At 41.7% G+C, this 23,097-nt stretch overlaps 1 protein-coding gene across 2 annotated transcripts in view; it reads left to right on the forward strand.

Moving 5' to 3' along the window:
* Nucleotides 1-23,097, forward strand: part of SERGEF (secretion regulating guanine nucleotide exchange factor) — a 295,047-nt gene that overhangs the window by 15,493 nt on the left and 256,457 nt on the right. For both annotated transcript variants that reach the window (XM_058305664.2, XM_071218152.1), the window contains exons 5-8: nt 394-454; nt 3,209-3,322; nt 5,885-5,947; nt 9,763-9,921. In XM_058305664.2, the coding sequence (XP_058161647.1) occupies nt 394-454; nt 3,209-3,322; nt 5,885-5,947; nt 9,763-9,921 (397 nt within the window). The remainder of the gene's footprint in view (nt 1-393; nt 455-3,208; nt 3,323-5,884; nt 5,948-9,762; nt 9,922-23,097) is intronic.

Here is a 23,097-nt window from a genome sequence, read left to right on the forward strand (position 1 = left end):
TATGTATTTATTATCTCTGGCTGCTTTTATGCTACAGTGGCAGATTTGAGTACTTATGACAGAGACTGCATTCCCTCAAATGCTAAAATATTTGCTATTTGGCCCTTTACAGAAAAAGTTTGGCAATCTCTGGACTGGATGACCTTGAAGGTCCTTCCCAGCCCTATGATATCACAACATTGTGACATGTTATTGTAGTCACATTTTTAAAGAAGTTTTTTTCTTTCAGGGGTACATATTGACATATTCATGGGTAAAGTGTGTGTGTGGGGACCCCCTTTAAACCAATCAGACACATAATGGAGACCTAGTTGCATTGTACTTGGGTACAAATAACAAACTTTTGTCGACCAATGATTCTGAGATCTAAATCCTTTGTCTTTATTTTGACAGCTCCTGAGAGAGAAGGTTGTGTGTATTGCTGCTGGACTGAGGCATGCATTAGCTGCTACAGGTGAACATTTTGCTTTTATTTACTAAATAGGCATGTAATAAGGAAAACTGAGCTTAGGAGAAATAAGCTTCAGGGAGTAATTCAGAGTGTCCTGCCTTGTTGCAGTTCTGATTAAAAGGAGGGCACATAAAAGCAACAGTCATGTGGGAAAGCCTCTAGCAGGTAGAGAGAAAGGAAATGAACTTTTCTAGCTCTTTATTACCTTCTAGACATGGTACTAGGCTCTCTTGTTTTGATTACGCCACTTAATCCTCACAGCCATGTTGTGAAGGAGTTTATTTTTTACCTACGAGGAAACTGAGGCCCAAAGAGGTTAAAATGCTTGTCGAAGTTTACACAGGGCATGAGGCTGTAAAAGCCAGAACTGGGATCAGAGTCTGGGCTGGTGTGGACTCCAAGGCCCAATCCTTTGCAATAACTCAGCTGCCTCCATAGTGGATTTTAGTGTTTATTAATTGAAAAGCTTCAAATGAGCTTGTCTCCTGGACTGTGAGTGGGTGATGGAGTTGGGGCTGACAGTACGTTTGAGCTGGAGTAGGAGGTGGAGAGGGAGGTGGCGTGTGGAAGAGCAGAGACCCTTCTCTCTCTCCCTTCCTTATTCTTCTGCTCTCACTGCTCCTGGCTGAAGGACGTCAGTATACCTGGCCGTGGCCGCCGAGGCTCAAGTGCTCGGTGGGTCCTTTTGTAAGAGAGCACGGAGGAGCAAGTGGGTGAGGGAGAGTCCAGTGCAGCACTATGCTGCTGTTCTCTTGGGGGTTAGTGCGTTTGCATTTTTTTAAAATAAAACTTTTTATTTTGAAATATTTGTAGATTCACATGAAGTTATAAGAAATAATACCAAGAGATCCCTTGCATACTTTTCCTCGTTTTTCCTAATGGTAACATCTTATAAAACTATAGTATTATATAACGACCAGCTTATCAACATTGATACAATCCAGATACACATTTCTGTCACCACAAGGATCGTCATGCTGCCCTTTTCTAGCCATACCTGCTTCCCTCCTACTCCCATCCCACCCTTAACCCCTGGCAACTGCTCACCTGTTCTCCATCACTACAGTTTTGTCATTTCAAGAATGTTCTGTAAATGGAATCGTATAGTAAGTAACTTTTTGGGATTGTCTTTTCTTCACTTCAAAGACATTGTCTTTGTCCCTGGAGAGTCATCCAAACTGTTGTGAGTATCAACAGTTGGTTCCTTTTTCATGCTGAGTAGTATTCCATGGTAGGGATACGTTCACCCATTGAAGGGCGTCTGGGTTATTTCCAGTTTTTGGTTATTGTGAATAAAGCTGCTATAAACATTCATGGACAGGTTTTTATGTGAACATAAGCTTTCATTTCTCTGGGCTAAATGCCCAGGACTGTGATTGTGGAGTCATATGGTAGTGATTATACTTTTATAAGCAGCTTCTTCTCTTAGAAATCAGCAGGGAAGGAGACTTGCATATCATTGCTTTACTTCCCCCTTTCCTCCCAACTTTCTATAATTGCTAGGCTTATGTGTACATTTCTGTCCAATTACAAAGCAAAGACAGTTCCCATTATGCATTTAACTTAGGTGTAAGCACCTCCCATTTACTCTGTAAATAATTCTTTATATACCTCTAAAAGATACTCTTTTTGAAAACATTACCATAATACCATCATCATATGTAAAAAAATTAACTGTAATTCTGTAATATCAAGTATCCAGTACTGTTTAAATTTCCCTGATTGTGTCAATTTATTTGTATATTTTTAAGCATTTATTTGAATCAGGATCTGAATAAGTTCTGTACATTGCAATTGGTTTATATGTATCTCAAGTCACTTTTAATCTATAGATTGCTTTTCCTCTCTTGTTTCCTCCCTTGTAATTTATTTCTTGAAGAGTTGGTAAATTTGTTTGATTACCAGTGCTGCATTCTCACATATACAGTGCTGCATTCTCACAGTCATCATAGCTTATTTTTCTTAAAGCAGGCTTGCTGTTTAGACTTAAAAGGGACCATTACTTATAGGATACTTCCAGAGGGGCAGAATTCTAATATTGCTGTTGGATGATGGATCTTAATTGCACACACTGATTGTAGACCAAATATATAAAATTTCATTTAGGCATTTGTATGAGGTTCTAAATATGTGTACGTGAATTAGAGTCAGTGGACATGGAAATAAAAAGCCATTTCACTGAATAATGGCTATTTTGAAACTATTTTGCAATCAATTATTTAGCATTTAGAAATCTTTGCATTCTCATTGGTGTAGTAGAAAGGATACTACATAAGGTATTAGGAGAGTTGGGTCCAAGTATTTTCCCTGTTACTAACTCTTTGTGTGAATTTGGAAAATCACATTTCCTCTTTAGGGCCTCAGTTTCCTCATCTAGTAAATGTGAGAGATGGGCTTGATGCTCAAGTTCCTTTCCAGTTCAGATTGGCGTCTGAGTGGTCCTTTCAAGTTAATCACGAAGAAGGTGTCATCACAGTGATTTGACTCTGGAGGAGAGTCCTTAGACTTTTTGGAGGGAGTTTTACTAAGTTGGAATTTTCTTTAATGGCTTTGGATTCCCTGAAGACTAGATTTGTGAGCTGCTTGGTGATAATCCCTTTGACCTGTCACAGAACCCTCTTGGAGTAATGAGCTGCCCCATAATACTCAAGTTAACTGAGAATGAGTTGGAGAGCTCTCATAGCACTGAAGTTCAAAGAGCAATCTCTTCGTAACCTTGTTTGCATTTTCTGTTTTCTCTTCTGCTCCGGTGGGAAGCAAGTGGCATCGTGTTCCAGTGGGGGACTGGTTTGGCCTCATCTGGACGGCGGTTGTGCCCAGGGCAGACTCTTCCACTGTTTTTGACAGCAAAAGAACCAAGCAGAGTGACAGGTGAGGCCCTTATTTCTTCTGAGTCCTATATTTACTCTCTTTGTTAGGAAGTAGAGATGCAGGCATGTAGAAAATGGCAAATAGATTTTTACTTCCATTATTTCTTGGTCTCTCTGTCTAACTCTTTTGGTTGGTCTGTTGGCCTTGTTGGGATTTTTGGGGGCCCAGCAAAAGTACCTCTCTTTTCTGCCAGAGTTTGGAACCTTTTGAGGGATACAAGTCAGGTAGGTAGAAATCAATATGGTAGCTCTAGACCTGTTAAAACTAGGTTAGAAGACATAAGATACGCATCCGGAAGTGTAGCAGGTAGCAAGCCTCTAAAGTCTGAATCCCAGATCCTACCAGGCACGGGGCAGTTGCATAGTCTGCCCCTCTAAGCTTAAGGCATGGCTGAGAGCACTCGAGAAAGCCCCCTCCCTGCAGGCAGGCACATCCTGGAGGGAGGACCCAGAGGTACTGGACCTCCCATGCTCAGGTCCTTCTCCCAGAAGGAGGAAGGAGAGGTGGGCCATGGGTGTTCCTCTGGGGAAATCTCTCTACATGGAAACATGAGGAGTAGATGCTAAGTGTCTGCCCAGCAGGTGTGTCGGCTGACCTTTTGTTGGTCAGTTGGGCTGGAGGGCTTTCTGTTTCTCTCTATCACTCTTGCTTTCACTCTGGATTATCCTCTCTCTTTCACTCTTTCTGCTCCCTTCTCTCTCTGCCTCTCCCCCTCATCCTCTCTGCTTGCTCCTCTCTCTGCCTCTCCCCCTTGCTCTCCTCTCCTCCTCTCTCTGCTCTGTGCTCTCGCTCTCTTCGTGGGCCTTTCTCTCTGTGTGCATAGTGCTGCGTCTTCATCTCCGTCCTCCTTTCCCTTTCTTCCTTTCCTTTTCTTCATCTCTCACTTCCTTTTGTTGTGACCCAGTTAACTGAGGGTTGGCTCTAGGAAAAACAAGTACAGGAGCCCTCTGAACCTCCTCCTTCACAGCAGGACAAAGGAGAGATTTGAGGGTGGTCGTATGGCAGAGAAAGGAGGAGGAGGGCGAGGCTGTGGTGGGAGTGAGGGGTCCGGGCGTTGGGGTTGCTGTGATTTTTTTGAGTCCTGGAAGCTCTGTCCTTCAGCCGGCAGTGGGGTTTACTTCCCTGGAGCCTCTGGATAGTCTTAGAAAAGGGTATGGAGGCATTGGCTGCTTGACAGGCTGTCCACTTCTCCTGACAGCTAAGGCAGTCATAATATAAACTCATACTTCCCTCTCCTGACATCTAAGGCAGTCATAATATAAACTCATGCTTCCCAAACACTTTTTCTCCCTCACCAAGGTATTCGCTGCTCTCTGGACATATCCTGCTTTCTAATTTCTCTATGCCTTTGTACAAACTGTTATCTTTGCCCGAGATGCCTTTTTTACCCTGTTCTCCCTGGGAAAATCCCAAGAATTTTTCAAGGCCTAGCTCAGATACAGCTTTCTCAATCAAGACGCTTTCCTCTTCTAGCCTCTATTTCCTTTTCATTCACGTGCTTGGAGAGCACTCGTTGTGTTGTATTACTGTTGTTTCTGTCTTTTCCCACTTGTCAAAGATATGAACTTTTTGAAGGCAGGAGCTATGTATTATTTTACTCTATATTTTAGCACAAGACCAATAACTAGAAAGAATCAAAAAGGTTTTTTATTTGATTTGATTTAAATAACCTGTTTGGAATCTTGGGGCAGAGGACAGGACACAACTTAGATTCAGAATTGATTTGGGAGAATTTCCTGATGAGACATAGAATGGGTCATCAACTTCTTGCCCTCAAAACCTTTCACTTTTCCTTCTCCCATTTTTACCTCATGACCCTTAGATTCTAAAGCTGGAACCCTGCTGTCCCTTCCTCACCTGAAATCTAGAGGCCCAGTACTTCCTTTCTCTTGACTGTGGCTGGAAACATCTTCTTTATCCCTTTATCATGCCACAGGATACTTGAAGATGTGAAAGCAGTTTATTAAGGCACTAGTTAATTAAACAGAGTGCCAGAAAAATGAGTTGGAGAATAAGAGCATGTTTCTCTGCACGCTAGGTCAGGTTGCCAAAGCCAAGTCTCACCAGGTTTGATTTGAATAATACCTGGTCAGGGAAGGCAGTGTGATTAAAGGAGGAAAGTGCTGGATTTGGAGATGTAAGGCCAGTTCAAATTCTAGTTTTCCCTATGTGTTAGGAGGCCTGGGTTTGTGTTTAGTACCTGTGTGTGACAGCAGCTGAACACATGAGATGCCATTGCTGCTTGGCCCACTCAGTAGATCGAGCCAGGAAATCCTTGTATATATGTACACACACACATATTTATACATACATATACCAATATTTATTCTCTGTCTGTCTTTAGTAGACACCATGACTTAATTCTGATATCTCCAGTTGTGATCCTGCATCACGTGGTTGATTTTAGCCTTCTCCTTTTCCCCTCCTCTTTGATCGTCTCACACCTTCCCATGCCGACTGAGAGTTTTTCCCCAGGCCCAGTGGTGTGAGCTGAGAGTACCCACCCCCCAGCCCAACTTGATCTGTTATAAATGTAATTTCAAAAGAATTTCTTTTTTGTAGGCCTCGAGAATTCCAAAGCAAGGTGTGTTCTTGCTGGTTCAGATCACTCAGCTTCATTGACAGGTAGGTTCCAGCCCTTTCAGTTTATCATGCCATTCAGAATCCTGGGCTGGGCTGCCTCAAATGGTGGTACTGTGATTTGCTGAGGGAAGGCAAAGTCTTCGGAGTCTGAATTCTGACTCCACTGCTGGTATGATCTTAGGCAAGTTACTTTAATTTTCTGAGACCATTTCCTTCTCTGTAAAATACATTTTGAGTAGTTATGAAGATTAAATGAGATAATTTATATAAAGTGCTTTCCTTTTCCTCTGAGCTTTTCTTAACTATACAATAGGAGTAAGAATATCTTCCTGTCAGGATAATTATGTTTATAAGATCATAAAACAAACTGTATTTATATGTAACATATTGCTATCGTATCCATCTAATCCACTTAGGCATCTGATGTAATTCTTTAGTTTTTAATCTAAAATTATTCTATTTTATCCATCTATCTTTTCTATCCCATTTATCTATTTACTTTGTCTTTATCTACTCTATTTTATTTATTTACCCATCTGCCTCTCTACTTTATTTATCTTTCACCTATGAATCTATCTTTGTATCTATCTCTCTAAATCTAGCTATGAATATATTTCTCTAATCTATATTATATATATTTTTTGCATTTCTCTAATTTAGCTTTTCTTTTATCTATCCATCTTTCTACCTAATCTGTTTTTCTCTCACACACTGTATCTGTTTGTCTGTGCAGCCATCCATCCACATGTGGCAGTCAGTCAATATAGTATAAATTTTCTTGTGATTTTCCCTTGGGAGGCAATGCAGCTTTGTCTTGAGAGTGGAGGTTATTGCTTTCCTTGGCGCCAGACTGCCCTGACACCTGCTGGTAGACTGAGTCTACAGCTCTGAGAGATTTAATTTGGAAAGACCTCTCCTCATAGTCAAAATGACATTTTTTTTTTTAAAGCAAAGGGGAGTGACATTCATTTGTAGTGTTTTCTGTGTTTGATAAGGAAATTCAGGTGTGTACAGAGTGTATGTGAATTAATGGTGACATACACTCTCTGACATCAAGTTTATAATGTATTCCAACTGAGAATATTGCTGGAAAACTCTTCCCAGAGCACAGGAGTTTCAATACTTTACAAATTCTGAACAACAGATACTTGTTACCTGGTGAAATTAAAACAAAAACTAAAACAAGAAACACGTCTATTTTAGCCCATGTCTTATATTAGGTAGCTTTATATATTTGTTGGACGTGTTAAGATGAAATGAATGTCAGATTTAAGGTACTCTACTGCGTACCTGGTTCCACCTCTCCTTTAAAGAGGAAGGACTAGAGGCCCGAGGGTCCGAAGTGATTTGTTCCCATCCCATAGTCAAAGAAGGATTGGGAAGGAGTCTTTTCTGAGAGTAAGAGTAGGTTAAGTGATGTTTCTACTTTTTAAAAATTAATTTGAAATGGCTGGCATTGTGTAAACCTAGAGACTCCTTAATTGCTTGCTAAATCAATTTCTTCAAAAAGTTTTTTGGTTAGTGAATTTGTTTGTTGTTTCATATGTGGGACACTTTGATGATGGTGTTTTTCTATACATAGATGAGTTTTAAAAATCCACATGTCATACAATTTATGCTTTAAAGTATAAAATTTAGTGACTTTCAATATATTCACAAAGTGATTTGGTTTTTTGATCTTTTGAGATTGAGTTAAAAATTGTCAAGATAATAGCCCTCTCTCCTCATCTAGTTAAACTATTCCAAATCAGATTTTGCTTCTTTGAAATTTGCTTATTGCTCTTTAGATTTTTTCTCTGCAGTTGTTGTAGATTATGCAACTCTTTGGCATTGCAGCAAGATTTAATTTTACTTGCTGATGCAACAGTATACAGATTTTCATGTGGAAGGCAACTTGTCTTTTAAAAAATATGGTTTAAAACAGGAGTTCTTAACCTATTTTGTTCCACGGACTCCTTTGCCAGTCAGTTGAAAACCATGGACCCCTTCTCAGAATGTAGTGGCAGATAATTTTATGACATTCAACTAGTCTAGATAACAAATAGATAACAACTACTGTAATTTCAAAGTATGGGTGAGTGTAAGCAATTTTTTGAGATATACAACAACTGTAATGTGATATGAAATGAATACTACTGTAATTTATTGTGTACATTCATAAGTGAAGGAATTGCTAGGTTTCAGTTAGAGGTAAGAGAAAATAAACATAATAAGTTGATTTTTAAAAAAATTCAAGCTCACAGACCTCCTGGTTAAGAACCACTGGTTTAGAAGTACTAAGATAAACAGGGGCTTATTACAGACACAGGCTTCATCATCAACGGCAACTTTGTAACTAACCAGTGCATTTAATGGATTGATACTTTGCAGAGGGTGGCATCTTTGCCCTTTTGTAAATGATGCTGGTCTTTTTTCTTTTTTTTTTTTTTTAATATGATGCTGGTACTTTGTATGTGAAGGTCCAGGGAGGTTGCCCTCTCTCTTGGTGTGAAATACACTAGTTTCACTTCTTGAAACTGCAGAATGTCAGAGCTACAGTATCACCTGGGTTACAAGAAGGCTTCAAGGATATTGATTTATATTCCCTCATTTTAGAGTTGGGGAGACAGAGATCTAGGGATGTGAAGTGATTGAGTAGCAGATCTGGGACTTGAATTAGAGATGCCTGAAAATTAATCTAATGCTCTTTAATGGCACTGTTTAGCTTCTGATCAGCTTTTGGAAATGTACCAGGCTGCCAGAGGGCAAGCAATGCTGTAAAACTTTACTGGGAGGTCATGCAGTGCAGTGGAAGCAGAAGACGTGGTTTCTGGTCCCAGCTTGACTTCTTAGTAGACATGTGATCTTGCAAAAGTCACTGAACATCTCCAAGCTTTGATTAACTCATGTCCTAGAACAGCGGTGTCTAATAGATGTATCATGCAAGCCACATTTTAAAAAGTAAAACAAGACAGGTGAAATTAATTTTAATAATAGATTTTATTTAACCCAGTATATCCAAAATATTATTTCAACATGTAATCAATATGAAAATTATTAATGAACTTGTTTACATTTTTTTTTTTTGGACATAAGTTTTCTTTTTAATAGGAAACTATGTTTAGTGATGTTTCAGATTTGCAGAAAATTTCACAGAAATTAGAGTTCTGGCACCACAAATTATGTTGTCTGCCCTTCTAGACCCACTGCCTTTCTCCCCTTCAATTTTCTATTGGTGGAATTAAGGCCTAGAGAGGAAGTGATTTGCCCAGGGTCACATAGCTAGTTGGCAAGTCCAGACATAGAAGCCAGGTTCACTTGACTCTGAATTTGCTCTTCCTGTTAAATCACAATGTCAGTCAGTCATATCCCTGCTTATATCACAGGATTGTTGTGAGGCTTAAATGGGCTAAAGTTCTATACACATGATGTGGCAGTATGATATTTTCTGTAGGACGGGGTATGTAGTGAAATAATATTGTGTTTAAAATGTTTAGGCTTAAGTAATGTATCTTTTAACTTATTTTGAAAAGTTAATATTTTTCCCTAACATATGTATGTAGAGAATATGGAAACATATGCCTTATACATGGTAGATGTAGAACTAAATATTTGTTGAATGAATAAATGAAGGGAAAAATCACACATTCCTATTCCTTAACAAACTACTAACAACATTTGGCCTTGTTTCCTATGCATAGAATTTTTTTGAATTTATGTGTTGTTGCTACACATGAATTTTGTATCCTGCTTTGCTCCACTCAACATCGTAGCATCGTAACATTTTGTTTTAACCGTTTCTTTTCAGACTTGTGCTATTTTCCATCATTTTGACTAACATTCCTCCACCTTTTTTGTTGCCCTTCTGTTTGTTTAAGATGCAGGAGAGCTGTATGTTTGGGGGAGCAACAAGCATGGGCAACTGGCAACCCAGGCTGCTTTCCTTCCTATGCCCCAGAAAATACAAGCACACTGTTTTCAGAATGAAAAGGTCACTGCTGTCTGGAGTGGGTGGACACACCTGGTTGCCCAGACAGGTGAGCGAGCAGCAGAGACATTGTGGTTGGTAAGAGCATCTTGGGGACAGCTGTCTAAACAGCCATGAATGCTTGGGATTAGGAAGTTGATTTTTATTGATGAAAAGCTTGAAAGACTGGAGAAGGAAGGGCCTGGAGGCAAGGCTGGGTTGAGTTAATTCCTTCTGGCTTAAGGAGGTCATGAGATTTGAGAAAGAATCAGTTGCAGCAAGCAGCACTCCGAAAATTTGTCCAGATTGATTGGGGAGTCTATGCCCTGTCACAGAGTAAGAAATGGCCCTATTTGCATTTATATAAACAATGTTAAGAGAAGATAAATATTTCAAAATTGAGAAAGAAGCATATTTTGAATCATAGCTGGCATGGTGTTCCAATTTAAGCTTTTATTGACCCTAACAAATTTTGTACATTGATTCAGGCATTTATTTTAGTCCCTTAGACGTTATCACCTTATGCCATATAGCTTTTGGCATCTTCTTCTCTTGAGTTTTCATTTCTCTCTCATCAGTCTCTCAGGGAAGTTTTCCTTTCCCAGCCGTCATATTCCTGACTTTACTCTGAGTTTTGCTTTTCAATGGCCTGTCATCCTTGCCTTTCCAGAGTTCCTGATGATTTACGCAGAGTTCCCCCAGGCAGGCAATTTGTCATTCTTAGGATCAGTTATTATGTCAAGGCCTTGGAGTTCTCAAGAGTCTCCTTGCTTACTCCTGTGCTTGTTAGCTACACACAGACTACTGGACTCCCAAATACCTGGTGACTATCTTTCCAGGACTTTCTGGCTTTCAGATTAGCTGTGGTTATCCTCTGTTAAGTCACACATCCTCCACATTTGCCCACACAAATATAGACTCATGAGCACTCATATACATGATGCTTTTAATTGGCTTTTTTTTTCACCTAGTCATGCACAATTTTTTGTTTTTACTGTTTGTAAAAAAAAATATTTACCCCAACCACCTTTTTCTTCAGAAGAAAATCCAATTTTTGTTATGGAAAAATATGTAAACATATATAATAAAAAGAATAATAGAATGAACCCAATGTACCCATCACCAACTTCAGCCATTATCAGTACCTAGCTATTAATACAAGCTTTAAGTTACACTTTTTAAAAAAAGATTTATTTTTATTTATTTATTTCTCCCCTAGCCCTGCATTGTTTTGTGCCTGCTGTCTGCTCTGTGTGTTTTTCTGGGTCTGCTTGTCTTCTCCCTAGGCGGCACTGGGAACTGATCCCGGAACCTTCTGAAGTGGGAAAGAGGCACTCAATCTTTTGCACCACCTCAGCTCCCCGGTGTGCTGCATCTCTCATTCTCTCTCCTCTGTGTCTCTTTTTGTTGCATCATCTTGCCACACCAGCTCTTTGCACAGGCCAGCACTCCAGCACAGGCCAACCCTCCTTTATGGACCAGCACTCTGTGCGGGCCAGCACTCCATTTGGGCCAGCTCTCCACTCAGGCCAGCTCGCTGTGTGGGCCAGCTTGCCTTTCACCAGGAGGCCCTGAGTATTGAACCCTGGACCTCCCATATGGTAGACAGGAGCCCAATCACTTGAGCCACATCCATCTCCCTACAGACATTTTTAAAAAAAGAAAACCACAATAGAATGGTAAACCTAAAAAAAATTTAACAGTAATCCTTTATATCTTCTATTATCATACATATTTAGAGATATACAAAATACAAATATACTTACATTTATGTTTAGGTATGTGTTTATTTTTCAGTTTGTTTGAATCAGATTCTAAGTAAGTCCTGTACATTGCAATTGGTTGATATATCTGTCAAGTTTCTTTTATCTTTAGTTTCCTCCTCCTCTTTTTTTTTTCCTTTAAATTTTTGTTGAAGAAATTATATTGTTTCCCATATAGTTTCTCACAATCTAGATTTTGATGATTTCCTCTCCATAGTATTATGGAATGTATCACTTTGATTTTTGTGCTTTCTGCAAATAGGACTAAACAGGTTTTTATTGAATTCAGGTTTTTTGCCTATGTTTTTTGGGGAAGGGGAAGACTACTTTTTAGGTGGTGGGATAGTTCTATCAGGAGTTACAGAATGTCTTTTTAAGCTATTAATAGCTATTTTAATTAGCCTTTTAAAACAATTTTGTGGTCATCTTGGAACACAGGTCTGTATAACAAAAGCGTAAATAAACATTCCATATTTACCACTTCAGAGCATGCTCTCAGGAAAGTGTAGTGTTCCTTTAGAGGAAAATCATGACTTTCTTCTGGAGGTTCAGACTACTTAAAGATTAGGATGATGTGCAGAAAATTTTCAGACACACTGAGCAGAGTAAGTGCTTTTTTTGTGGAATTGTTTAATACCTGTCTTTTCCTGTAGACCATAAGCTCTGAGAGAAAGCACCATATTAGTTCTGCTCACTTCTGTATCTCTACTGCATAGCAGAACAGATATTCATTTTCCTGCACCAACCTGTTTCTAGTTAAAAGAAATTAAACATACTCAAAATGTGTATAAGGCAAGGTAGACAGCTAGGATTGCTCATCTCTTCACGTGGTTTATGAACAGAAGGCTTCATTTTGTCTCTCTGGATTCAGGAGTCCAACCAAGTCAGTTAATGTTTATTAATGTTTATTTATTATCTAAGAATATAGAGAAGAAAGACATCCTCCCTGCCTCCCTGCCTCCCTGCCTCCCTGCCTCCCTGCCTCCCTGCCTCCCTGCCTCTCTTCCTCCCTGCCTCCCTGCCTCCCTGCCTCCCTTCCTCCCTCCCTCCTATCCATCCATCCATCCATCCATCCATCCATCCATCCATCCATCCATCCATCCATCCACCCAATGGTGAGGATCTGTTTATGTATCATACTCTGTACTAGAAACAAACCCTGTCTTCAGGGAGACCACTGTCCACTAGAGGAGACAGACCTGTAATCAAATTTCAGTACCCTCCAGTGTGAGATGGAACAGTAGATTTAAATGCTACAAAAGTACCATAGACCTGTGTATGGAGGATGTGGTTAGGGGAGGATTTTCAGAAGACCTCCATAGCCTCTGGGCTGGACTTTGAAGGCTGAGTAGAATTTGCCAGGTGTCATAGGGTGAGGACATCCGGGACCTTGCTGTTGAAAGTTTGTGGACATGCAGCATCAGAGTCACCTGGGAACTTATTAGAAATGCAGAATCTCAACCCCCACCCCAGACTTTCTGAATGAATTTGCCTTTTACAAGATCCCCAGGTGATTCATATGTATATATTGATGTTTGAGAAACACTGTCTTGGGATAGCCTGCCCTAAAACATTATAAGAAGTGGCCTCTATTTTAGGAATGGATTGTGTCTGTCTGCAAAATCATTTTGTTCAGATTATTATTAAATGAAGTCAGGGGTTTGGGTTAACAACTCGTGGATACTTTTCCAATATCAGTTTGAAGCAAATGATTTTTTTTTGTTAAGGCAAACCACTTTTATTGTTCTCTAAGGCCATTTAAGTTTAACTAGGCTCTGCTTCGTTAGTCTGTTTTAACTTGATTATGATCAAGTAATGCAACTGTTTTCTTTTCAAATCCTGTAATCCAAATTATTAACCCAGGCCCTTGCCACCCCTCCTCTACTTGGCCATTTAGAATAAGGCTGAAAATCACGTAAGGTGTTATTGAACATCTGTTGTATGCCAGTACTGGATCTTAGGTACTACTTTATCCATTAAGTCATTTACTTTTCTCTTGACTGTGGGCATTTTTATCCCTGTTCTACTGGCAAGGAAACTGAGGCTCAGAGTTTCAGCAAGTGTCCCCAGGCTGCTTGGGTAGAAATGGCAGGTGGGGATTCAAACTCAGCCTGGTCTGACTCCAAAATTCATGCACCAATAAAAATAGAAATTGTTTCTGATTTTCCTAGCATTTCATAAATTAGATCTTCTGAGCAGACTGACCAATAATTTGGAAAAATCATTTTGTGTGCACGGTATATTCATTCATCCAGAAATAGGTGAAGAAGGGAGTATTTTGGTTAACTGCATACAGTAGTTTGAGTAATTGTGTGTTAACAGGTAGGCGTTTCATGGTTAGTCAGTCTTCAAAGAAATTGCAGTGCAGTAAAATACACTTACTACCAAATGGTAATGAGTTTGGTTGAATCTGTCAGTAAACCCTTTAACTAGTTAGGCAGCCGACTAATGAAAGACACAGAGGTGCTGCTTCTTTGATTTTTCGCTTTGAAGCCTTGTAACTGATCCTGATTTTCACGTCTGGTCCAGCAGCCCAGCCCTCAGAGTACGGGTGGGAGGGTTGAAGCTGGTGTCCCTGACACTGTCTGAGTCACCCCAGCTGCTTTGGATCTCAGCTTCAAGTCTCCACCTCCTCTAGAGATTATTTTTTTGGTAATGCTTCAGCTGTTTAATTAACTTGTTAATTCAGATCTCTGTTTATGTACTTTGTCACTTTCCCCTTTCTCCTAGTTTCAGAATTTTAAAAGCTAGAATGTTTGAGTGTCCTGGATTCTGGGTAAAGTGGGAGTCACTGCTCTTTGTATTTGATTCACCATCTTTGTGCTGCCTCTAACAGCAGTGGAAGCCCTTGCCCTGGCCTGTTATCATTGAGAAGAAACACTCGGGGCTTCCAATTTAATCAGACTCAGCTGCTCACATTAATGGGGACAAGACTTCCTAACAGGGTCAGAAACAGCTCATTAGTGGAACAAGGAGTTATTTAACTCTGCTTGTTTTCACAAGCTCCAGTGGTGAGTTGTTCCTGGAACCTGTGTGTGGGCCTCATCAGCACAGGGGCTGTTTTCAGTCTCATTCTGGGAGGCATTAGTGGTGGGACATTGATTAAACAATATTTTATACACAATGACTGTGTATCTGGAAGGAAAGATGGGTTGGGTTGGGATGGGATAGGATAGGATAAGAGAAAAGAAGAGAACTTTGCTTTTCCCCATAGTCTCTAGACTATGTGATTATCAACCAGAGCTGATTTTGTTCTCCAGGAGACATTTGCAGTGTCTGGACACGTTTTTGGTTGTCATAACTGGGGTGTGACTGGCATCTAGTGGGTAGTGGGTGTTGGCCAGAGATGCTGCTAAATGCCAGGGCAGCCCCCAACAGCAAAGAATATTCAGCCAAAATGTCAGCGGTGCTGAGGTTGAGAAACACTGTCTGAGATGGACTTGCTAGTGGCAGGTGCTTAGCTATGGGCAATTAACATAGGATCAGAATCACTTTATGGTTCGTCTCTATGGGAATTTGGGATGTGTTCTGTGTCCTGCCCCTTTGGGGATCTGGTGCCTGCCTGCAGTGTTGGCAATGGAAAAATACTTTTTTTTTCCTGTTAGTCAGAAGCTCTTGGAAAGAGTCCAGGAGAACCTGTTCTAATCTGGGAGAGTTGGCAAGGGTACCTGTATCTCCAGGCTGGTGGAGCTGCCTTCTAGAAACCTTTCCCAAGCTGCTTAATGTCCCTAATCATTGTTCTGAGGAACTTCATGGGACTCCTGGGTATCTTTAGCCATGCTCGGTGACCTGCAGCTATCTCACCTAGATTCGTGATTTGATCTGGGTGCTTTCTTAGTTTGGTGACCTTTGTTAAGTCACTTTATCCATCTGGGCCTCAGTTCTCCTGTCTCTCAAGTAGGATATTAAAATCCGCCTGCATTCTACATATGTAATTAATGATCTGCCTGAAAGATTCCAACTAATTGCAAAATGCTATACATATATAAATGAGGGGTGCCTGAAGCTGGGATATGTGAATAAATTAAGGAGTTAGTGGCTTTTAGAAAGACTTCTATTTCAACAGAGTCTATGCAGAGATTGAGACACACCAGCACTCCCAAGCTGGCCATGACACTATTCTCAGTATCCAACTCTGACAAGCCAACTTTCCTAAAGTTTCATTCCCATGCAGCAGGCAAGCAGCTCTTTTATTTTAACAACAGTTTGGAAAATCTTCATGGCTTAAGAAAGCAATGTGCCTTGTTAAAATCTCTGACCACACTCTTCATTGTTCATTCATCCCAAAATGTAATTGTGTGTATTTGTTTGTATCCTTATTTGTTTAATGTCTAGACTGTAAATTTCTTAAGAGCAGCGTCTGTTTTGTTTGTGGCTATATCCCCAGCACCTGGCACAGGCCTGGAATGTAGTAGATGATCAATAATTCATTGTCTGAATGAATGAATGGATAGCAAGAGTCAAGAGAAATGCAGGATTTAAAATCAGACAGACCTGGGTTGAGTCTCTCTCTGTTGGCTTTCTGATTGTGTGGATGTGGGCAGATCCACTCTGTCCATCTCCACTGCCACCACCATAGCTGAGGCGGCTATCACCTCTTGCCTGGATCCTGCAGTGGCCATTTTCCCCCTGATCTTCCCAATTCATTCCTTTCCCCCTCAAGTCTCTTCTCTATACCACAGTTGGAAGACCCTTTCAAGTCTGTTGCGTCATATTTAGGTGGCTTCCCATAGCTCTTATCATAAAAACACAGTCCGTGGTCTTCAAGGCCCCGCGTGGCCTGCCCTCTGCCTGCCTGTCCAGCCCCTTTGCCATCATGGTCTCTGGGACAGGCACCCTGGCCTTTCCTTGGTACCTTATATCACGTATCATGTATTCCCCCACAGTGCCTTTGCACCTGCTGCTCCCTCTTCTTGGTACACTTATCCCTCATCCCTCCTTCATTTTGACTTCGTTTAATTCCCTTTTTATCCCAGATCGCAGTTTGATCATCACTTCCCCAGGGGAAGCCTTCCCATGACATCTCTGACTAGATACTTTTCCCTTTTCTCTGTTCTTATTACACCACAAACCCTCCTTTGTGCTGTTTACAAATTTTTGTAGGATTCTTTGATTAATTACCCCTCCCACTAGAGTATAAGCATCATGAGGGCAGGAGCTATGTTCATTTCTGCTCATCACTGTTTCCTTAGTGCTTAGCTAAGTACTCTACCCACATTAGTTAGGTAATCCATAAATGCTGGACAAATGATTAAACCTAATTCTTTGAGTTTATTTCCTCACTAGTAAAATGGAGGAAGTGATTCCTGACCTTGTTTGAGGATTAAATGAGATGATGTAGGAAAGCATCCAGCACAGGACTGGGCTCATATGTCTGTTCAATAAATATTAGCTCTGTCTGCCCTTTAGGAAACTCTGGAACTCTCTGGAGGTTGGATGCCCCATTTCTTCTCTTTCCTGCAGAGGACTCTGTAGCTCTGCATATGAATGTCTCTGGATGGGTGACAACAGGCTGATTCAGGACTTTTTTGGAGAGTGCGGAAAGATTGCTTATAAATGCTAAGTGTTGGTTGCTGATGATTTATTAGAATTTCAAGGGGAATGATTTATACAAAATCTTAATGTGGAGCTGGTCAGAATGTCTAGAATCTGGCTGCTTTCGGAATGCTGGAAGCTTTCCCAGAACCATGCAACACCTCAAAGTAGCTTTGTGGTCTCACGAGGATATGGACCGAAAAAATGGGCCCAAATACAAAAAGTTTTTTGACATTCTTCACCTTCTTCAGTGTCACCTAAGGAAGTCCTAGAGTCTTCAAAGTTTTAGAGAATCAGAAAAGGAAACAGTAACTTCCTTACTTTGCAAATGTGAAAGCTGAAACCCAGAGGAAAGAAAGTGACTTTACATCAGCATTGAAGCTAACAATGGAATTCTACTTTCCAGTGAGTTTTTCCCCTTCTTCCATCACTGTCTTCCTGGTTCTTGGTTAGGTCCTTTTGATTGAGATATTTTTTATTCTTTTGTAATTTCTGTAAAGCAGGGAATTGCATGGCACATGTGGAAGGACCAGCTCATAGCTATTCACCTTTCTTCAGGTGTCACAGACCAAGAAATATTTTATTGCATTTGATATCTAAGCATCAGTGAAATCCAAGCCTAGCCATTGATTCACACTAAGCTGAGTTTATAAATATACTTAATGCTGATTTTTCTGTTTTGGAACCAAGATCCTTTCCAGAATAGGGTGACAGTGTATATTACTCCATCTTCTTTGGGACAATATATCATGAAACCTCAACCCAGCTCAGGGAGCTTCTGACCTCATGGGCTCTATTTAAAGCAGATGCCTTGGAATTCATGCTGTCTGTGCTTTAGAACTTTGAGGACCCAGTGGTTGAAAGTCAAACTGAGCCCAAAGGACTATTTTGAGGTGGAAGTTTTTTGCTTTTTGTCATCAGTTTTTTTTATAAACTTAGTTTTGAGATAATTTCAAACTTATAGGACATTTGCAAAAATAATGCAAAACTCATGCAGACGGAAGTGGACTTGGCTCAACGGATAGAGCGTTCCCCTACCATATGGGAGGCCCATGGTTCAAACCCAGGACCTCCTTGACCAGTGTGGAGCTGGCCCATGCACAGTGCTGATGTGCGTAAGTTGTGCCGTGCCACGCAGGGGTGTCCCCCGCGTAGGGGAGCCCCACACGCAAGGAGTAAGGAGAGCTGCCCAGCGCGAAAGAAAGTCCAGCCTGCCCAGGAGTGGCGCCACACACATGGAGAACTGATGCAGCAAGATGATGCAACAAAAAGAAACACAGATTCCCGGGCCGCTGACAAGAATAGAAGTGGACCCAGAAGAACACACAGTGAATGGACACAGAGAGCAGACAGCTGGGGGAGGGGGGTGAAGGGGAGAGAAATAAATAAAAAAACAAATCTTAAAAAAAAAAAACTCATGCAGAGAACTCCACCATACCACCCCCCTACCCCTGATAGCCGGATCTACCAGTTTTAACAATTCTCCACATTTCCTATATCATTATATCAAAGTAATTGGTCTTTTTTTGTCTGTTTCTTATGATTGCTAATTATTTTTCTTTCTTAAAAAATTTTTTTTGAGTAGTTATAGGTTTATAGAAAAATCATACAGAGTACAGGGGTCACATATCCCCCCCCCATTTTTTCCTATTATTAACATTTTAAGTTAGTATGGTATCTTTGTTACAATTGATGAAACATATTATTATAATTATATTAACAATAATCCATACTACATTAGGGTTCACTCTTTATGTTGTATATTTCTATTCTGGTAACATATATGTAACCTAAAATTAATCATTTTAGCCACTTTCTGGAATACAATTCAGTGGTGTTAAATACGTTCACGATGCTGTGCTACTACCATTACCACCATCCATTACCAAAATTTTCTATCACCCCAAACAGAAACTGTACCAATTGGCCCACTCCCCACCCCTACCCCAGTCCCTGCTAAGTTTCTGCAAAGTCGTTAGTTTTTATTCCAGAGTCCTTAGAATGTCAGCAATGGAAGGGACCTTAGGGATCACCTGGTCCTTCTTGCCCGGCTTAGAGACGGAGCAGCTGAGGACAAGGAGTGAGGGAAAGGGAGAGGATGCACGCAGGTGTCGGGGCTCTCGGCCCAGCGCTCTTCCATCTTGTCACAGTCCCTCCAGAGACGATGGGGAAATGTGGGGGACTTACCTGCCAACCAGGAACCTGAGGCAGGAATGACAATTCTTTCTATACATTAAGTTCTGCTTCAAGAGGACACTGATTTTTGCCTGAGGAGTGCAACCACACATTCCTTTCCCGGGCGTTTGCACGGAGCAGACCCGGATCCATCCAGATCCGGCCGGAGCGAGGGTCAGGGGGCCCATGCCGAGCTCCTAGGAGCAGCTGCATTTCCATTTATTTATTTATTTTATTTTAAAAAAAGATTTATTTATTTATTTAATTCCCCGCCCTCCCCCGGTTGTCTGTTCTCTGTGTCTATTTGCTGCGTCTTGATTCTTTGTCCGCTTCTGTTGTCGTCAGCGGCACCGGAAGTGTGTGCAGTGCCATTCCTGGGCAAGCTGCACTTTCTTTCGCGCTGGGCGGCTCTCCTGACGGGGCACACTCCTTGCGCGTGGGGCTCCCCTACGCGGGGGACACCCCTGCATGGCAGGGCACTCCTTGCGCGCATCAGCACTGCGCATGGGCCAGCTCCACACGGGTCAAGGAGGCCTGGGGTTTGAACCGCGGACCTCCCATGTGGTAGACGGACGCCCTAACCACTGGGCCAAGTCCGTTTCCCCTTCATTTCCATTTATGATAACAACAGCAACCCTAACTCTCACGGACCCCCTTTATCACCGGGAAGTGGTCACGTCCTTTTTCTTGGAGGATGTTCCCAAGACAAGTGTTACCAACCTCTCTACACAGAGGCCCCCTAATTGTTTATCTCTGTTGCCTTGGTTCACGTACTTGGGCAGACCTAAGACTTGAATCTGTTACTCTAATCCTAAATTGTATGTATCTCACAGTGCCCTAACTCATTAGCTAAACTTCTTTCACCCTGCAAAGAATCATCTTTCCCCAACTTTTGCCTGTGCTGCTGCATCCTCCAGACAATGAGGAAGGAAATTCTTAGTTATCTTTGATTTCTTCAGCAGGTATTTGTGGAATGCTTACCTATATGTTCATAGCACCAAGCTACAGAGTACAGAGGAATAGAAAATCCAGAACCACCTTGGGGAAATATGTGGTTGGACAAACGAACGAAATATTTAGTAGAAGAATAAAAAGAATATGGCAAAGGGCCCGAGGAGAGGCCCAGAAACTGGGTTCTAGGGTTTCAGAGTAAGGAGAGATCAGTGTGGGTGAAGATGGTCAGGGAAGCATGTGATATTGTGGTTGGGTTTTGGGAAGGTCAGATTTTAACAGGTGGAGAGTTTGGTACTTGGTTCTGTTACTTTCTCTTTGTGCCCTGGCAAGAAGCTAAACTCTTTGGCCCCCTTTTTCCCATCTGACCAGTAGGAGGGTGTGGGCTCAAAGATTGCTAAGAGCCATTCCAGCTAAGAGATGCTATACTATAAAAAACAAAACCTGGCCCAAGAAAATGATCTGGGATGTGTTAGAAGATTAAGTATAATGCCATTCATCACAGCCTAATTTATAATGACAAAGACATATAAATTGGAAATAAATTGTAGGGACTGACTAAAATTATAGTACAGCCATTAGAATATTATATAGTCATTAAATGGTATGTCTTAAAAGGATATTTAATGACAGAGGAATATACTTATGATATATTAAGTGGAAAGAGCAGATTACAGTGTTACTACTCTGGAACTCTTAATTTGTTTACCAAAAAAAAAAAAGGATTTTTGAATAGAAAAGATCAGATGTTTCCTTCGAGAAAATATCTCTGACTGGTGGGATTATGAGTGGGTTTTATTTTCTTTTATCTTTTCTGTACTCAGTATGTAACTTGCAATCTGAACACATCCATATAAATGTTAATTTAAAGTTAATGAATAAAATTGCTTACCCCTCAGTGCAGGGAACCAATCCCTTTGCCACCCATTCCTGAGTCTATGTCCTTGACAAGCTGCTCCTTCGGGCCTCGTTGGGGAGGTAGCCTGGAAGAGAGGGAGGAAGCAGGAAGACTGGGATCTATTTTTGGCTTAGTCATGAGTCAGCTTTGTGACCTTGGGCGAGTCCCTTCTGAAGATCCCTGAGCCTTGGTTTCCTCACCTGAATAGGGGAGTTGGAGATGGATCACAAAAGGTCCTTTGAGAGCCAAAATGTACTTGTTCCTAAAGATGAGGAGTTTCCCATCGTCATGTAACCAGCTCAGAGGTTTCCCTGGATCGCTGAGCCTAGCGTCCTTGCTTTCATTCCTGCTCCTCTGCACCGCGGCCCGGCGGGTTGCAGGCAGATTCCTCCTTTCAGAGTTCAGGGTGAGATGAAGAGTTTTTTATAGCTGGGGAGGTGTGGTGGTAGCATCAAACCACTAGGGGGAGGCATTGTTTGATTAATTCTCCCTTGCCCGCTATTATAGCTGCTCTCTGCAAGTGAAGAGTAATCTTGATTAGCCAGGGAGTTTCAAATTTTAGTATTTTAGAATAGCAAGGATTTTAAAGATCATCCAGTAAATCTCCATTATATTGCAAATGTGAAATGATAGGAGCCGGAAAAGACAAGTGACCTACTTAAAAGTCACACAGTGTGTCTGTGAGAATCTACACTTCAGGTTTAGAAAGAGGCTGAAGAGAAAGCCAAGAGTGGGATTGACTGAGTCCACAAAGGGTGGCCAGGTCTCATGGTTATGCAGGAACCTAAGGGGTTTACCTGAATATATCTTTATTGTGCTTTCTGGCCGTAGGTCTATAGATAGAGAAGAGAAGAGAAGCTCTAACCCATGTCCTCAGGCACTCAGTGTGTCTACCCCACTTGCCCTCTAGTGCTGATGACCTCCAAGGTTAGAGAAGTGTCCTGAGCACCCTCAGTTTGTTATTTCCATGAATCTCTGCAAGCAGAAGTCAGCCTTGTTATGTATCCTATCTTATTATTTTTTGAGGTTTGTGGGGAATCCTGACAATTTGTCCCACCTTCCAAAGTTTACTTCCTTGGCCCTGGGTGACTTTAGTTTTGATTTTTATGTTGGGTGTCCACCAGCCCTAAGCCATGTAGTCGAGTGGAATTGTGACTGGTCTGGGAGCCAGGCAGCTGTGCGACCTTGGGCAGGTTGCTTCCTTTGGGCAGGAAGGTCAGACGCTCAGCTGCAGTTGTGTCATCTCTGCCAGAGAAAGGTGAGGTTCCGGCACTCTATTTATTTATTTACTTATTTATTTAGTTGCGTGTTTGGCAATGCATACCCATTGATCTGTGGTCCGGAGAAGTGCAATGTGTGTCCAGCTGAAGCCGGACCAAGGTTCAGCCTTTGAAGTGGGTATATTGGAGTGAGCCGCTTACACCTGGCCTGGCCAAAAAGCCAAGTGCACCTGGGCCAGTTGGACACCAGATGGCAGCAGTGGGCAGGCAGACAGATTTGTGCCAACATCCAGAGTCAGAATTACAAGGTCAGAGCTGAAAAGACCCCCAGACGTCACCCAGTCCCTCCCTGACTTTTATGGGTGGGCAAACTCAAGCCCGGGGAGGGAAAGGGGTCTCCCTGGAGTCTCACTGTGAGTGAATAGCTGATGGCCCTTGCTCGTGAAAGGCATTGAGATCAGTTGGGTCTCTCCAGCTGGCTGCCCACAGGAGAGCAGGGAGATAAGTGCCTGGACCTGAGGCCAGTGAGCCAGAGGAGAGAAGGGAAGGGGGAATAGATAGCTGCCTGCCTTTTCCTGATTTCTTGGAGGCTCTGGTCCTAATGGTTTGTATTCTGCCATCCCCAGCAAGGGCAGAGTCTTCTCTGCTCCCCTTCTGCCTGCCCGGTTTTCCTCTGGGCCAAGGTCCTCCCACCAGGCTGTGCT

Source organism: Dasypus novemcinctus, chromosome 10 (assembly GCF_030445035.2).
Source record: "Dasypus novemcinctus isolate mDasNov1 chromosome 10, mDasNov1.1.hap2, whole genome shotgun sequence".
Lineage (NCBI taxonomy): Eukaryota > Metazoa > Chordata > Mammalia > Cingulata > Dasypodidae > Dasypus > Dasypus novemcinctus.